Source organism: Lepisma saccharinum, chromosome 2 (genome assembly GCF_977018435.1).
Source record: "Lepisma saccharinum chromosome 2, izLepSacc3.1, whole genome shotgun sequence".
NCBI classification, from domain to species: domain Eukaryota; kingdom Metazoa; phylum Arthropoda; class Insecta; order Zygentoma; family Lepismatidae; genus Lepisma; species Lepisma saccharinum.
Genome location: NC_139230.1, coordinates 50,901,022 through 50,913,631, shown reverse-complemented (window position 1 = coordinate 50,913,631; position 12,610 = coordinate 50,901,022). Strand labels below are relative to the sequence as shown.

General features: G+C 40.2%; 1 protein-coding gene across 3 annotated transcripts in view; it reads left to right on the top strand.

Moving 5' to 3' along the window:
* The window catches only part of LOC145984028 (cytosolic carboxypeptidase 6), a 1,364,216-nt gene that overhangs the window by 431,902 nt on the left and 919,704 nt on the right, over positions 1–12,610 (top strand). The window contains exon 4 of one of the 3 annotated variants that reach the window (XM_083117345.1): positions 11,785–11,903. The exons of 1 other annotated variant lie outside the window; for it this stretch is intronic. In XM_083117345.1, coding sequence (XP_082973471.1) covers positions 11,785–11,903 — 119 coding nt within the window. Of the gene's footprint in view, positions 1–11,780; positions 11,904–12,610 lie in introns of all 3 variants that reach the window. One more of the 3 variants, XM_083117346.1, reaches the window with a different exon arrangement.

Sequence of the window (12,610 nt, the reverse complement as noted above, 5' to 3'; positions counted from 1 at the left end):
CATGAGACCAAATACTGTTCAAGTGAACAAGAAGTAACCCTTTCAATTGATGATAAATGTCTCTAAATACATCCATGTTTACTGGAATTCTCTCTACAGGCTGATTATGTTCTTGCTTCGTAAACCCAAAAATATTCATGACGTTTTATTTTATATTAGCTATTTTTTATTATATATAAAATATATATTTGTACTAAGTATAAAAAAATAATAAGTACATCAAAATTCAATCTGATCGAAATTACTGTGAAAGAAATCACTTGATACACTTTTAAACTTAAAATAATAAATGGTATGTAGCTTTAAAATAAATTAAATACTTAACTTTTAACAAAAAAAATATGAGGAGCACTGCAACAACACATCCGTACTCTTAAAACCATTTTCACGATACTGACTGATCGGTAATGCGAAAACCCTTTAAGTAACATAAGCGCGGACTGCGTTGAAAACATCTGAAACAGTAAGCCAATCAGAAGACACCACATCATCGCATTACGTCATAACCACCCAATCAGGAAACAACACGTTAGATACGAGTCATCATAATATTGCGTAATAACTTGTTGTGAAACATTGTACAATAGTTTACCTTACAAGCCATCGCAATGCTTCATAATAACTTGTTGCGCAACATTGCGCAATAGTTTACCCTTACGAACCATCCGCAATGTTGCGTAATAACTTGTTGCATAACATGATGCAATAATTTACCCTTATAAAAAATACAATAAAAGAGAGCTTAATATGGGTCATCACAATGTTACGTAATTTAACTCGAAAAAAATTATAACACTCGTACGAAGTATGAGATGAAAAATCACAGAGTTGCAATACTATAAAATCGACAAAAACATCATCAAAATAGGTTTACCACTGTGCTTAAATTAATAAAAATAACAGGCCTCGTACCAAGTATGAGTTTGAAGGAATCCTATCTCCACTACTGTCAAGCTCTTCAGAACTAGGGAATGTGGGGTTTACTTAAGTTTCATGGGGTCGAAGGTACAGACGGAATTATTAGTGTGCCTTACTTAGACTTTGGCGTTCGATATCAGTATCCATGGTTGTAGTTGTTAGCACTGAAACATAGAGGTACATTGCGAACCACTGTCCCACGTTTCATATCTGTCCTAAGTGGATGTGACACGGTCAGCACTACGCTCCTATCATATCATTCTTTTCGGGATGTTGCAAGAAGATACTAGCCCCAAAGTCCTTGAAGAAAATTTTATACATTGTGGTTCTAAGAATCTCCGTCGGCCATGTGAAGATCGCATGGGGAAAGGATAATTGTTATATATTTTAAAGGTTGGGATTAAGTTATTTTCTGAAATATCTGAGTAACGTCTGAAGAACTTAATAAATGATTTTTAATATTGCTTTCGTCGGGTATCTTTCATTCTGCATTTATCATTTTTCGAATGATGTTTTCAGATATGTTTTATGTCTCATGCAGCACTCTAACAGGGGAACAAAGGGAACAATGAAAGAAACTTTCAGTGAATGTAGATTGCATGTTATGTTGGTACAAATATAATTACTTGACTTGAAACACTTTTAATATGTATTCTTATTACATCGAAAAATATCCGAGTGAACAAAAGTATTTAATGTGAATTTGTAGAAACATGTCAATGTGCAAATTGTTTTGTATTTTGTTAATTTTGCGTTGCTCCTCTGCCTCTTTACGCTAATCGTAACGATGAGGATGAATGATGCTTAGATGAGATTCATGAAAGGACACTGGGAAATAATGTTGAGACAGATGATAAGGCCCAGGGCCGAACTCGAACTTAGAACCTTCGATAGCGAGACCGTTAATCTATGCCTGGAAGCGCTCGGCCACCTAGGCGGCTGGTAGTCTTGGATGCGCGTTCCAATTCCTACTTTAAATACATATTCGAAGCGTATTATTTAACTAATTGAAATTCGATCATTGGAATGGCGTTATTATTATATTCCCCAATTTCTTCGCTTCTTATTCGGTGGATGGTGGCATTGTAAAAGTTCCGTAAAGCATCGTTTGTAAAATTCCTAACTAGTAAGCTTCCTCCGTCGCAATCTCTCCTCAGTTTAAGTGGGGTCAGAGTTTAATCTTCATTAAACTCTTCGGAGTTCCGATCCAGAAACGTCTTATCAGCGCATTATCCTACAGAGAGAAAGTTCCAGAACAATTTGTTAATGGCTGTTAAGGCGTAAAACTCAGTTAGTTGTTTTCACATCTTGTCCTCTTTAATATAATAAAGCAAACAATTAACAACACCTCTTTAATAGCTTCTATCTAATAGACTAGTTAATTAGCTACCAATAGCAGACTACTCATCTCCAACATTTCTGAACGTTAATTATATCTTATAATACAAAGCACAAACTTTTCAAAACAGCGGTGTGAATTAATATCAAATGCCAAAAGCAGGAAACATATTCCCCTCTTCTTAAAAAAAATACCTATGTATATTTGGTTAAATGCTGAAAACTGTAAGAAATTCTGAATAACACCGGAACGTACATTTTTGTGACAAAATTATCTGATGGAATAAAAATTGAAAAGCAAATTAACCTTCGTCACAAAATTAAACTGACGATACCTAAACAGAATTATTGAAAGTCTTCCATAACGGCAACCATAAAACAGTGAAATATATTATTATTTTTTTGGTAATAAACATGCTGAGTAAACACCGGTCAACCATTTCAATTTCATGAATGAAGGTCCTGGGTTCAAATCCCGTTCTGGTGACTTTCACAGGACCTTGGCACGTGTTCTCCCCCTGTCTCTGTCTCTACTGATGCAAAGGATTTCTTAGTTCATTGTTAGTTTGAGTCTCGGCAGATTTATGTCGAATCGATACTCAAGTGCTCTGAAGCAGCAACAATTTCCAAGAATGGCTCAGGAGGCAAAGGCCATGTTCACAGATGAATGCGAGATTTATCATAGCCCCCGCAGTCGTAATGTCTTTTTCTGGGGAAAATAATATCCACATTTCTTCAAAGAAATTAAGCACCAACAACCTCCTGTCATGATCTGGGCCGGAATGAGAGCGAAGAATCTGTTTGGTCCGTATTTTATTACTGATTCTGTTGAAAACGTTAGTAATCTCCAAATGAACCACGACTGGCTCATTCCGCAAGTACGAGACGCAGGAATCCTGTCTAGTGTTTGGTTTCAGCACGGTGGGTCGCCGCCGCACTTTGCATTAGCTTTTCAACGCCGTCTGAAAGCAGTCTTTAAGAATCGCTGGATCGGACAATTATAGAGCTCCTCTTCGATGGCCTCGAAGGAGCCTGTGGTTTCATCAAGGAGAAGGTGCAAAGGGCCGTTATTTAACACACAATGAACTAAAAAAATCGGTGCATGCAGCCTTACTGAAACTGACTCCGAGGAAGTTGGATAACATGAGCAAGGGAACTTGGCAGCGCATTCAGCTATGCAGACACTACGGCGGGACACATTCTGATATTTTGGATTGCTAAGTAGTTAGTTGAAATAAGTTTGTTATAATAAGATAAGATTTATTTCATCCATGAGTTACTTGTTTGCATTTACATACTGTGATATCGAACATGTCAGTTTGTCTTTACAGTATCATAAACAATGCAATATAACAATACAATGAAATACAATTTATGGTTACAGTGAAATATGATACAATATGGTGGAGTTTAGTATAATGTGATCAAGTACTGCAATGGAAATTGTGGCCGTACAGGCTAGCTCTTTCCCCCTGGGTCGCTTGGTTGAAGCCGAACAATAGGCGGTTGGGGAATAAGCCGTCCAGCGTTCGATGGCCGGCCGTACCTGCACGATGCACATAAACAAATAGAAAATACTATTGAAATAATGGAAAAGGATGGGGTTGTATGTGAAATTATATGGATTCTGATTGTTGAACTGCTATAATTGTGTGACCATGTTTCTACATCAAGATTCACGACACATGTCTTCCAATTGTGAATGTGGTAAGTTCACCACTTAATTTTGAAGTCGCTCACTTACTCCGATGTACTGGTACTGTCCACTGTCTACTGATGAAGTCCATTGTCGACCGTTAGGGAACATTGATGTCCCAAATGTCCGTGGTGTCGGTAATTGCGGTATAGAACTCAGACCGACGATCATCTTCTCACACTGGCCTCGCGACACAGTCTGCTTCAAACTGGGGTGTCAAACGCACTGCCCTTGGACGACGTGGCGACACACTTCCTTCTCACCTAAGTTCTGGACACTGCATACTTTTATATGTAAAAGTTGTATGTTTGTTTCATAACGAAAACTATCCCGTTCATCATAACTCAAATGTAAACTGCAAAATCTGAGCACTAAAGGACACTGATCAGTTTTGCACAACTTTCTAGCACCGATTGTTCGCCACAACTTCTCGACACGGCCTTCCAGCGTAACTTCTCAACAGACTCTTCAGTACCACATTTCAACACAGACTTCCAGCGAAACTTCTCAACAACAGACTTTCCGGTTTAAGTTCTAGACACACACTGAATTCACTAAACAGCCAAAATTCATAGTTCAGTTTGGGTTTTATACATGTCTAGTTTCTATTGGCTGTCATGGACAGAGGTTGGTTGCCGGGAAGAATGGAAATCTTGGACGTTGGGAAGACAAAACGGGTTTCTGGGAGAGAATGTGAACAAATATAGCCATCCCCTTTTGTGGGCTCTCAAAAGCGGGCAAGGCAAATGACCTTTCCATCGCTTCGCTGGAACTGACGGGTACTTGAAGACGTGCTTAATGTTCGATACTAATAAATTTATATAAGAAAGAAAATTATATATATATATCCCGCGTGAGGCACCTAAAAGTGCCACCTGAAATATCAAAGAAACCAGAAACAGTAGCGATGTGAGGTTTGCGGGAAACAATAATATCAAATGGGGCTCGTAAATCGGAGGTATGGGGTGGGTCGAAAAATATCGACAAATGGGGCATCTGGAGCAAAGTCATATTTTTTTAAATGGAACGATATACAATAACATGCATAATATAAAAGAGCACACGCAGAGAAACACAACGCCGTTGGTCTCATGCATCTACTGCACATAGGAACGAAGATATGGCCATGTGAAAATATGTAAACAAACTAACAAGTGGCCCACTTGACCGTCAGTACCACGGCATGTAAGACTTCTCAGGTGCCTGACAGAACTGCCTTTACGCAGAGCAAGTTTTGATAGCAGGTCCACGAGATCGTGTTAGTTCATAGCAAGCAGTCGTAGTGGTAAGAGCGAAGATTATGGTGTTCACAAACATAGAAAAAGCGGACATGATCCTGATTTATGGGGAATGCCGAAAGAATGCCTCAGAAGCCTACCGTGTGTACGCAGAGAGATATCTGGACAGACGACAGCCATCTCGACGTCTGTTTGGTAAGTTATTTATTAAATTAAGAGACACCGGAAGTGTAACACCACGAGCACGTGTGTGGAACAAGCCAACTACAGGTGAGGCAGGTGCAACAAATGTTCTCGCCGCTGTTGCTGTGAATCCGCACGTTAGCTCCCGTGAAATTGCCAGGGATGCTGGGATGAGTCAGCGAAGTGTATTGCGCATTTTGCACACACACAAGTTTCACCCATATCATATCTCCCTCCATCAGGAACTTCACGGGAATGATTTTGTGGACCGTGTTCGGGTTTGCACATGGTTGTTACGACACGACACACCCGATTTGTCACGTATCCTCTTCACTGACGAGGCAACTTTTACCAATCATGGAAATGTCAACCTAAGGAACATGCACTATTGGTCACTGACAAATCCACATTGGCTTCGCCAAGTGGAACGCCAGCGCCCATGGAGTGTGAACGTGTGGTGTGGTATAGTGGGTGAACATCTCATTGGCCCTTTTTTATACAAGGGACACTGAATGCTGACCGATACATACAGTTTTTACAACATGAACTGCCTGTACTATTGGAGAAGTTACCACTTCAGACAAGGAGGGACATGTGGTACCAACATGACGAGTGCCCAGCTCACAGTGCAAGACGCGCTACAGCATGTGTGGAAAATACATTTCCAAATCGTTGGATTGGACGTGGAGGGCCTGTCAAATGGCCGGCTCGTTCCCAAGATTTGACACCGTTAGACTTTTTCCTGTGGGGAAAGCTGAAGGACATTGTCTACCGGGATGTGCCAACAACTCCAGAGGATATGCAACACCGCATTACTGCGGCCTGTAGGGACATTCCCTACGAGATGCTACATTCTGTGCAACTATCTTTGCGTGGGCGCCTCGTTGCCTGTATCGCAGCTGACGGCCACCAATTTGAACACACACTTTGACAGGTTTTCGCTTGTTACGCAGTGGTTCTTCGACATACTGTCATGGTCATTTTCATTATGCTGTAACACTGTCAAATACATGGTGCTGACGATGTCTACTGTATTTTTTCTTCCTTTAACACGTTCTGTCTTCATCTTGTCCAATGGCTTCCGACATCTCATACTTGTACATGCCGTGGTACTGACGGTCAAGTGGGCCACTTGTTAGTTTGTTTACATATTTTCACATGGCCATATCTTCGTTCCTATGTGCAGTAGATGCATGAGACCAACGGCGTTGTGTTTCTCTGCGTGTGCTCTTTTATATTATGCATGTTATTGTATATCGTTCCATTTAAAAAAAATATGACTTTGCTCCAGATGCCCCATTTGTCGATATTTTTCGACCCACCCCATACCTCCGATTTACGAGCCCCATTTGATATTATTGTTTCCCGCAAACCTTACATCGCTACTGTTTCTGGTTTCTTCGCTATTTCAGGTGGTACTTTTAGGTGCCTCACGCGATATACAGGGTGTATCATAATGATGGTCATAAATGAAACCAGAGATACATTTCGTCAACCCCAGACGAAAGTTCCTCTTCCAATTTTCCGAGAGATGCTCAGTGTCGGAGCTAGACTACAACGAAAATGTGGGAAACTACAGTTCACACCTCTGTAGGACTAGTACTATGGCAGTTAGAAAGGCGGTTCCAAAGAAATCATAAAAGAATCTTATGCGCTCTACCAGAAACGCACCATGGGAGATCTGTGGGACCTAATGCGGAAGGGACTCCCCATAGGAAATGGGTTTCCCCGTAGAAAGAATACGTGAAAGGGGTATCTGAGGAAGCAGGTGGACTTCAATTATATGATATCCAGTTATCATTCACAATTACGGAAACACGACAGATGAAACCGGGATAATTTTAGCATGGTTGCGTTACCGGAGGGGCAATGGGCATAACAACACTGACAGTAAATGCAAGCAAAATGCTCGTTGGCTGACGAATGTCATGGGAAAACATGGTGGTTGAATGTGACCTCACATGGGAAACAGTTTCAAGGAAGGTATTAAAAAAAATACCCTGAACACGTATGATACATTTTACTTCACAGGTAGAACACTGTACAAGAAGTTAAAGCAAGTGCTCAAAATGACTTTCGTTTATTTCCACACAACAGCGCAACCGTCGGTGTAGTGAATTCCGCACTCTTTCCAATATCGCAGTGTATTTCGTATTTGTGCACATGCATCAATCACACGTTCCCCTAACTCTGCAACATTATCGACAGAAGAGCTGTACACCATGCTCTTCATGTGACCCCAAATACAAAAATGCAATGGATTTAAATCAGGTGACCTTGGTGGTCACAATACAGGCCCCTCACGACCTATCCAGTGCCGACCATAGCGTCGCGTAAGGTACGCCGCACAGGTAAAGCAAACTGTGCTGGTGCCCCATCGTGCATGAACCACATACACAACCGCTGGTGAAGGGGAGCATCTTCCAGGAGGCGGGGAAGATGATTACGTAGGAACTGAAGGTACCCACGACCATTGAGTTTGGGTGGCAGGATGCAAGGTCCCAATATGAAATCACCTACTACACCCATCTGCACATTCAAGGTGAAACGTTGCTGATGTAGTGACTCAAATATTTCAGTGGGATTTTCGTCACACCACACGTGAGTATTATGAAAGTTCACAATTCCATCACAGTGAATCCAGCTTCGTCTGTGAAAATTGTCACCTAAAAAGCGAGGGCGTAATGCAAGTTATTGCAGCATCCACTCACAAAACCTAACCCTGGCCTCAGTCCGTTGCTTGGAGCCCTTGTACGCGTTAGAGATGGTACGGGTAGAGCAAACTGGCGGTGTAAAATGCGCCACACACTGCTGTGAGAAACACCTCACTCCTGTTCCGCGATCCTCCTAGTTGACGTCCCTGGTGCTTCATCGACGCGTTGTAAAATGCTTTCCTCTTCTTCCACTGTTGTACGCGTTGGCTTACCGCTTCTTTCTCCATATTTAAAAGTCCCGTGTTCTCGGAGGCGTTGGTGTAATCTTATGAACACGCGATGATCGCGACGTCGGCGAGGAAAAGCTTCCTGGTACAGGCGTGCAGCCTCCACTGTATTGCCGTCTGATTTCCTGTAGAAGAAATGCATGTCCGCATATTCCTCGTTAGTGTACACACGTTCCATTTGAACCGCGAAGTACATGCACATCACTGACAGACACTGTTGTAAGTATTCCGTCTTGAATAAACACACTTACTGAACTACGTCTCAGTGTGCCTTCTAGGCTTGACGCAAGTCACGCTGCCCCCTGACGGTAAGGATAGAAACTACGCAAATTACGTATTACGTAATACTAGTAGAACACGTCGTACCTTTTACGTGATTCAAAGGCACCTACAGTATGAAGTACAGTGATTTCCAATAACGTCATGTACGTTTCGATTAGGGATGATATCAAGACGAGACGATATTAATCTCTGTCTCGTCTCGAGTTCAAAAGGGTGATCTCGTTCTCTGTCTCGTCTCGTGTATTAGGTGGCAGTCTCGGTTTCGGTCTCGTCTCGAGGGTGGTGGTCTCGTTCTCGTCTCGTCTGCAGAGAGGCGGTCTCGTTCTCGTCTCGGTCTCGAATTCGAGACGAGACCGAGACTAAGCTCGGGCTCGGTACCTTCCCTAGTTTCGATTAACAATACGTACGTAGGTATTGTGCCTACATTCTGGATTCACACCACAACACTACTGTGCCACAGTGCCCAAGTGGTAGAGTGTTCAGCTTACATTCAGTAGGTTGAGGGTTCGACTCCCGTGACCATAGGAAAACAAAATTCATTTTACCACTGTAGGTGTATTGATAATTATGTGCCCATACAGGGGTACGAGTACAAAATGTTTCCATTTTGTGTTTACAATACCAAAAGCGTTACATTACAATAATACAATGCCAATACAATGCATGGTTACTGTGTAATATAATAAAATATCATTGAGTATAACATAATGTGATGAGACACTGAAATGGAAATGTCACCTTAAACCAGATACCGCACCATGTTTGGAGAAATATGAAAAAATGTTATTGCATGCTTAGATATTCATAAGTTGAGTAAAAGCAATGTTCCAGTAAGTATTTGTATAGTTCTTTCTTAAAATCTTTGCAGGTTTCAATTGTTTTTATGTGGTTAAGAGAATCCCTGTGTACGTAGGTACATTTTCATATAAAATTGTATTGTGTGCATGTATTAGTAAGTTAGTTTTATTTCTTGTGTTGTAATTGTGTATGTCATGGTGGCACCTAAACAAATCATAGAATTTTTCTTTTACATAAAAGAGCAGGTGAAAATGTACAAGCATGGGAGTGGCAGAACACCTATATCCTTGAACAGCTTCCTACATGGTTCCTTTGATCTTCCCCAATCATGATTCGCACATTTTTTTTTGTAAGATAAAGATCTGCATGCTGTTGTATGCATAAGCCTGAATATAATTTCATATGTTAACAAGGATTGAAATAAGCTGAAACAAATTATTTTCATTGTCTCCAAATTTGTGGTAGCCTTTAATACCTTGACGGCGTAGATTATCTTGTTCAGTTTGCCTGCCAGATAGTTGATTTGTGCTTCCCAGCTAAGATTTTCGTTGATCCGCAGTCCTAAAAATTTGACATTTATCATAGTTAACCATATTGTTTTCTAATTTGATAGAAGGATTACCTCGTGGTTATCTCATTGTGTGATGAAAATTTACTGCTATAGTTTTATTAACATTCAGTTTTAGTTTGTTTGTTGAAAAACACTTTCTGAGATCCTCTATTGTGCGACTAATGTTGGAAAGAACTTCACTGTTTGGGCCAGTCATAGCCACGCTTGTATCATCAGCATGTAAGACAGATCTCGCAGAGCTTAGGTTTATTGGTATGAAATTTATGTATAACGCAAACAGTATTTGTCCCAGTATACTTGGGGTACCCTACATGTTATTTTGCATTGTTCTGAGACACACATTGTTATGCATCTGCTTTTTTCATCTACCTGCCTAATCTCTACGACTTGGGTAAGGTTTTGTAATTATGGTCGAAACCAATCATTTCCTTTGCCTCTTATTCCATACTGTAATAATATGTAGCGGACATACGAGGTTTGTGCGCACCTCAATTAGTACTCCGGCAATTCATTTCTTTATACAGCATATTTGTAAAGGATACAATTTATCCTACACGTGTATCAAGATACAATTCAACTTACATGTGTATCAATATACGCTGTATATACACACACCTTACTACTAACTTCGTTGACCCTGTACATGGAAGGGAAGTTGATGTTTGAGTACCTTCTCGGAAGGTTACCCTTGCACCCCTCATCAGGTATTGATTTGTCAGTTATGTACTGTCACCGGCAATAAAAATGAGACACATAGAACCTGAAATACCCGCTTCCCTGCAAGGCGTTATATGTGTTACCTAACTCTACGGCGATAAGTGCATTTTACAGTAATGGCAAATTTTCAAGGGATCTTGTACCACCGACGTAGAGTTAGGCAACACACATAACGACTTGCAGGGAAGCGAGTATTTCAGGATGTAGGTGCCCCATTTTTATTGCCGCTGGCTTTACATACGAAAATTATATTTTAAATAATTTCCTTTTCTATTCTGAACGTGTTTGATACATTAGAGAAACGCACATCCTGGTTTGCAAGCTCTATGGAAAAATGAAATTCCAGACAGATACTGTAAATAAGAATTTCTGTGTGACTTGTTATAAAATATTATTGTGTCTTGGAAATTTTCTTGCAATAAAGTAACTTTAAAAACATATTGGCTTATGGAATATTCATACCTAGTCTTGAGTTATTGTTTATGGTATCGAACTATAATTTGCGAGTAAGGCATGAGTGATTATTTGTTTTTATTTATCATCTGTGTAGTAATTCATCTTGATCCTGTAATTTTTTTGGAAATATAGAAATGTGACATAATACAAAAAAAAAAAAAACAACAAGCCAATGGACATATCTTCACAACCAAACTTAAAAACTCTGGTAAAATTGATTTCCACCTTCAATTCAAGTCTGCCCATACCTTCCACACTGTTCTATTATACGCATTTTTGTTTAAGAATATGCTTCAATTTCTACGCTGTAGAAATTATAGCATATTTTGTATTAGATAGTCTGTATTATTGATTCAAGCATTAAACTACTAAGCTCGCAAATCTGGAAAGAAAAAGCGAAGGAAGCGGAAAAGGAAACGTGTTTGATATATTCCCTATCCTCTTCTATTGTTTCATTTCCATATATCTTCTTCTCGGCGATGCGGAAAATTAGGAACTGTGTAGACTGTGGAGGTAAGACGGTTTATGCGGGTGCCTGGGTTATATATCTTGGCAGAGGGTAGGGGAAAACATGTCAAGATGTACTATGGTTGGCGAATTGGTAGAGACAGTCTTAGTCATGGGCGTTGCTTTCTCTTCCAGACAGTGACGACAGCGAAAATGAAGGCGGCTTGGGGAATGTGACTCGAGTTGTGATGAGGCCTCCAGGTCACAGTGGGAAGGCTAAGAGAGGACATCTTTGTTTTGATGCATCTTTTGAGACAGGTAAGTCCTACTATGAAGTTTTCTGCTTCCACCTTTGATATCCCAGTTTGTGTTGACTTGTCCTTTTCGGTGCAACGTAAAAGGGTGGAGAATGTCGGGGAGAAAATATGAAAGGTTTGTTACGTAGAAATTGCCAGGGGATATATGAACCGTCAAGTTCATTCCTTTCAACGGTTCAATCGCGTCTCATCCTACCATCCCTCATTAACTTCAGGCTTGTCTCTTGTTGCATCTCGGGAAATGGTGTGATCAAAAAGTTTGAGGACGTTTTGTTAGACAGGAAACAATGTATTTTCGTATCAGAAGGCACCACCTTTTGCAAGTATTTACGTTCTCAAGAGCCACAATAGAAACCCACTTATAAAAACGAACAGAGATATCAAAGAATTCGAGGTGGAAGTGTTAGATGGTAGTGATACTGAATTCATTAAAATATGATTAATTGTTTCTCTTCCAGACAGCGATATATTTTTTAACAAAATATAACACACTTAAAAATAAGTAATAGAAATCCATTAGAAGAACAAGAGAGGCATAACAACAAATCAACTAGTAAGTTACCATATGTGAAAAAGCATAGTTGGCTCTAAAACCATGAGCGAATCATGAAACTGGAATCCAAGGACCAATTGAAATTTGGAAAACAAGCAATCTTTCTCCTGACAACGTAGGGTTCTAGGGCACATCTAAATCTCAACCCATTTAAA